At 40.6% G+C, this 6,000-nt stretch overlaps 1 protein-coding gene across 1 annotated transcript in view; it reads left to right on the plus strand.

Annotated features, from left to right (window-relative positions):
• The window catches only part of zeb1b (zinc finger E-box binding homeobox 1b), a 47,565-nt gene extending 41,890 nt beyond the window's left edge, over window positions 1–5,675 (plus strand). Inside the window, exons 7-8 of the mRNA XM_034234579.1 lie at window positions 1,172–1,352; window positions 2,042–5,675. Of these exons, the coding sequence (XP_034090470.1) occupies window positions 1,172–1,352; window positions 2,042–2,745 (885 nt within the window). The 3' untranslated portion in view covers window positions 2,746–5,675. The remainder of the gene's footprint in view (window positions 1–1,171; window positions 1,353–2,041) is intronic.
• The last annotated feature ends 325 nt before the right edge of the window (window positions 5,676–6,000 follow it).

The raw sequence follows: 6,000 nt of genomic DNA on the forward strand, positions 1-6,000 counted from the left end.
TAAGGAAGTGCCTGTTGGCAGATTTTGTAGCCGTTTTCCCTGTCTCCAGTCTTTGTGCTAAGCTAAGTGACTGACAGTTACTCATTTACTGAGAGCAGTATCAATCTTCTTATCTAACTGGTGCCAAGAAAGCTTACAAGCAATTCCAAAAATGTCAGACAATGGCCACTGTCTGTAATCCTCAGCCTATAGTAGGCTACTTTGAGATGAAATGTTATTTTTGGTCTCTTTAGTTTCATTGGTGCAGAACAGACAATAGTTGTTGGAGGTCATGAGGCCAGCCAAAGCAAAAAAGTTTGAAATTTAGAAAACGATTGATTTTCAAAAAGTGCAGGAAAGGATTCAAGGTCTAATCCGGCGGCCATTTTGAGAAGCAAGTGTATTTGAATCAAGGTGGCTTATTTCTTTTTGGAGCAATCAGTCAATCTCTTCTGTCCTGATCATTAATCCTTATTGTTTGAAACCACAAGTACATGATAGATAGTGTGAATCCATCCCAAATACAATCAATAAGTCATATATAGAAATGTCAGAATTCAGCTCTTTGTAAAAATGATAGCCCTTAATAGTCCTGCATTGTGTGAACACCTAATGGGCCTGTAATGATGGATGTAGATCTCTGAGTGTATGAGTGATCTTCCTGAGCTGTCACCCAGAGGACATGAGGCTGCACTTTACTGCAGAGCCCTTATTGATCTGCTGGAATCTGTTTAAACGGCACACCTCTGCCTGCCTCATTGATTTATTGTTGTTGTATTATACTTTCGTGTTAAGTGGATTGGCATAGACCTGCCTTGTTAAAAAAAAGAGCTCTGTGTATATATCATCTCCTTAATATTGCCCCACATCCTCTTTGACTGCATCAGTAGATGAGATTTACCAGCTCGGGGACAGGAGAAAAATGTAGTGCTCTTAAGTGCACAGCACGGTTATGTTTCGGGCCAAGGGAAAGATTCCTCACAAATAAGCTGACAATACCGAGTGATTTTACATTTACAAATGTCTCCAGAGAGCTAAGAGTTGGAAATGACGGGGTAATATTTCCTGAGAAATGCACCACTCACACAAGTTGTTTGCTAGTAGTGCTACTTTTGTGAGTCATTCATTGTCAAGTAGAGCAACGTCATTATGAATTCCAACCAATACATGTGTGATTTGTCTTATTCACCAGGAGGAGAAGATGGACCCAGGCTCAGATGGTATGTCCACCGTGGAGGAGCAGAACGACTCCGACTCGGGCCCACAGAGGAAGAAGATGAAGAAGACGGAGAGCGGCATGTACGCCTGTGACCTGTGCGACAAGATCTTCCAGAAGAGCAGCTCGCTGCTGAGACACAAATACGAACACACAGGTAATTACAAACTCTTGTGTAGCAAAGGCACAAACACAGCCACAAATCATAGATGGGCTCTGGTTTTGAAATAAAACAGAACCGGAACTTATCTCACCACCACTCACTGTTTGAGAGATGAGTCAGAGTGCGAGTGAAGGGGGATTTTTGAGCTACAGCGTAAAGAAGGGTGGACACCTCCATTCCAGCAGGTATTACTCAACATGCACAGAAGAGGTCTGAGAATTTCTTTCCGCCAACTCCCCACCTCTGCACTGCCAGCTTCTCATGTAATGCACCGAATGTTGCAACAGGCTCTGGTAGTGATTTGCGTAGCTCTAAGATGATGATTCCGTGGCCAAGTGGAGGTCAGCGCCCTGAGAGGAGTTTCTTTTTTCTTTATTACTCTGATACCTGGCTTGCAACCATAGTTTTCAGCTCCAAATGACCTCATCCAAGGTGAAACTAGATGTTCCCTGCCTGGATAAAGTTTCCTATCCAATTGTTGTGATTTTGTTGTATTGTTTTGAAATGTTCTCCTTGGATACTCTGATGATAGATACTTATATGGGCTTCACAACCTTTCACGCAACTATGTAGGGGGGATTTCAAAGTGCAATGGAGTGTTTATTGTTTTCCTCCGGTGCCTTTTTACTCGAACAACTTTAAACAGAGATGTTGATACATATTTATTTTCTCCTTCTCTGCAGGGAAACGACCTCACGAGTGCGGCATCTGCAGCAAGGCCTTCAAACACAAACACCACTTGATCGAACACATGCGGCTCCACTCAGGAGAGAAACCCTACCAGTGCGACAAGTGCGGCAAGCGCTTCTCCCACTCGGGATCCTACTCCCAGCACATGAACCACCGCTACTCCTACTGCAAGAAGGAGACGCCGGGTCAGGGCGAGGGCCGCGAAAGCCCCGAGAACGAGGCGGAGGCCAGAGCTGAGATGGAGGCGCTGAGCCGGCTGCAGCAGCTCCTCGCCCCCTCGCAGCTAGACTTGGACGAGCGAGGGAGCAGCACCAGAGACGAAGAGGAGAGCGAGGAGGAGGACGGTGCGGTGGACATGGACGACATCCAGGTGGTGGAGATAGGGGACGAAGGAGGGGATGAGGAAGAGAGGAATGAGGAGAGGGTATTAGTGGAGGGAGGAGGAGATGAGGAGAAGACAGAGATGGAGGTGGCTGAGGAAGAAGAGGAGGAAGACACAAGGCAGGCGGAGGTGCTCGGGAGCATTCAGGAAGAGGAGGAAGTCGAGATGCAGGAAGAGGAGGCGATGGATACGGAAGAAGGAGTGACGGAAGAGGGGAAAGAAGAGGAGCAGGTCACGGAGGAGAGCGGAGGAGAAAAAGACAGTGAGACGGTTTCTGAGGAGCAGAAGGAGATGCCGGAGGAGGAAGGAGACTAAAAGAGGAATCAGACTCCTCAATGGGACACAATCAGATTCCTCCTCATGTGCAGAGGAAGAACGCAGGAGATGATGTCTGGTCACTCTGACAGTCCGTTTCAGTTCACTACTGTGTAGAAAATCCAGGTGTGCCTGAAAAAAATACTAGTGACTTTTCCGCAGGAGAGCGATTTCTCCCTGTAAGAAAAATCAATTTGTAAAGAAAAAGATGAAGACGAACACAAATTTTAACAAATGAAGGAAATGCATTATACAGACTTTGGAAGCTAGAGCCGACATGTTTTAGATAATGTTTTATTACTAAAACACCTTGGGTCATTTCTTTTTATCAGTGTTACTAATTTTATCACTCATATTTTAACCTTTAAAAGCTGTACAGTTGGGAGATATTTCTATACCTTTTTATTGCCAATGAACAAAAAAAAGTCAGTATTTTATTAAGTTGGAAGGAAAATAAGAAAAATCCTGTGCACTACAAGTGGCTTGGTTTACCTATGGATTAAGCAGTTGTGTTGTCAGCCCTTCAGTATTACCGCACTAGATATACCACGCCATCATGCTAGCAGAAGTTAGCATTTTGTTTCTTTTTTATGTTCTTTTAATTGGATTGTGAGCCTTAAGAAGAAAAAGTGGAGGGAGGTGTCCTTTTCAGTCATGTACTTCCATTTAGACTAGACTCATCGTTTCATTTTACAAATCAGTGTTTTTTAAAGGTAATAGTTTGACATTCGGGATAATAAAGGTATTTTCTTGACTTGTTGAGAGTTAGATGAGAAGATGATGACCACATTCTGATAACTATACCATACGGCTACAGCCAGGTGCCGCTTAGTTTAGCTTAGCTTACCATGAGGAACTGAACAAGGGGGAAACAAAGAATAGTGCTTTGAAGCATATTTGACATAGTGGCCAAACTGTGGAACTACAACATGTCTCCATAGGCTTACACAGGGAAAGAGACGTTTGTAATCTTTTCCTAAAAGTTGTAAAATCCACTAATAGCCAAATGCAGAGTTACTTTCTGTGATTGAGCCCAAGACAAACTATGGGAGGTTGGTTTTAACAAAGCGCTATTGCACTTTTTACTAAAGGCCCCATAGATGTGGAAGAGCCGGGTAATATTATACTTCAAAGTCACTTTTTATGGGCTTTATTCACTACTAAGCTTCTTTCAAAGGAATCAAATATCCAGATGTCCTTGTACATCCAAAACAACAAGCTAAAGCTAAATCTAACGTGGCTAAATCAAATCAAATCAAGTTTTATTTATATAGCACATTTATAAACGATTTTGGTCGAGCCAAAGTGCTGTACATATAATAAAAATAGCCTACAGTAGAGACACTTTACAGCAAATACAACAGCACAGATTGTTCAGAATATCAGTATGAGAAAAACGACACCCTCTATCCTTAGACCCTCACATCGTACAAGGAAAAACTTCCGGAGAAAACCCACAGTTTAAGGGGGGGAAAAAAGCTAGCAGTCACTTCCTATGTATCCACTACTTCCCACTCCAGTCCAGCAAGTGGCAGTAATGCATGCTGGACTATTTGTGACTTCCAGACAAAGCATGGCAAGCTATTTTCACCTATCTTTAGTATTTGCGCTAAATAAAGCTAATCATGTCCTGGCAATAGCTTCACATACAGTGGTACTGATCTACTCATCTAATTCTCCTGTAGGAAGCACATAAGCATATTTTCTTAAAATGTCAAACTATTGCTTTAAATGTTTAGAGCGAGCAAAAAAGGGTTGTAGAAAATGTTCTGACCCTCCCTATGCCTACCCCGTACTCCGAGCCATATGCAAATAATCAAACTAAAACAAGACAAACATGCATATCAAAAGTGCCATTGAATATTGCTGTTGAAGCTTAGAAGCTATGATCAGGTATTCCTAGATCAACCAATAAAGCCACCTAACCTGTGAGAGAAGAGTTTAGCCAACAGATTTTAGAGAAGTTGCTTTAATTTCTAATCTGAGCAGCTAAAAGAATTACAATGCACATTTGTTCAAATGGATGATTATGAAGTATTATTTCTAATTATTAACCGTGTCCTGCCTTTTCAAAGCTTATTCAGTGCACTTGTTTAACACCATGAAATGCTCAGATGTCTCTTCAGGTAACAAAATGTAGGCAAATAAGAATCCCAGGAGTTCAATTCAACAACCTTTTTACCTGTCAGTATTATTTTTTGTCTCTTAAATGTTTTATGTTCTGTTTTGTTGTGTGTGTACTGTATGTTTTCAGCAATAGCAGTATTATCCCCACCCAAAGGAGATGGGTATGTCTGTTTAGTCATAGAGAACTTTTATATTTATGTCTTATTTTTTATATTTCTTTATGGTTATTTATTACACTATGTAGTGTACAATACTGTAGTTTGTATTAATACGATAATATATTTTAGTATGGACAAAAAAAGATTCAAAGGCAAATAACTAAAAGCCTAGACAAATGAGACTCCAGCATACTGAAGTATGTTTTTCGAACGAATAAAATGAAGTTTTCCCTTGGGAAAAAAATTGCACCCTGCAAGCCTGAACATTTGAACCTGTGACCTCTGTGCATCCATTGTCATGTTAATTTTCTTCCCCCCTCTCTAATATGAAGCTACTGAACTTTTGAAAACTAATCGTATGTCTAATAGCATGAGTGTGGGCTGTTTTATTGAAGGAATATCCTTAACGACACAAACTGTCCTTTTTGCCAAGCCAAAATAATATTGACATTTGTTCTTATGTTTTTATTTGTGCCAATTTGTTACTTTATATGTCAGTGTCAAGACCACGCCCACTTTTATATGCCCTTCCCCTTTTAACACCCTCATCTTTTTTTATAGTGATTGTTTTTTGTTTGTTTTCCTTTTTTTTGTTCATTTTTTATGACTCCCCATCTCACAATAAAATACATCAATTACAAGCTGCTGGGTTTGTGAGCGTATTGTTATTGAGTAATTATGACACAATATTGAGTTCATAATTGTACTGCAATTTTCAAGTTAATAATATCATAAAGAATCCCATAGGGACCACTACAAAAAAGAAAAAAAAGAAAGGGGGTGGGGGTGAGGTTTCATAACATAATCTAAATAAATATTTAACATGAATGCTTGTTCTGGGGTCATGTTATCCTGGCCCTGTTTTGCAGCTCAAGTTTAAACACAGTTTTTGAGTTTTTTTATACATCTTTGTGAATTACTTTTTGTTGAACTAAAGGAATATTAGTTCAGACATAGCCCATATATATGT

Source organism: Gymnodraco acuticeps, unplaced genomic scaffold (assembly GCF_902827175.1).
Source record: "Gymnodraco acuticeps unplaced genomic scaffold, fGymAcu1.1, whole genome shotgun sequence".
NCBI lineage: Eukaryota > Metazoa > Chordata > Actinopteri > Perciformes > Bathydraconidae > Gymnodraco > Gymnodraco acuticeps.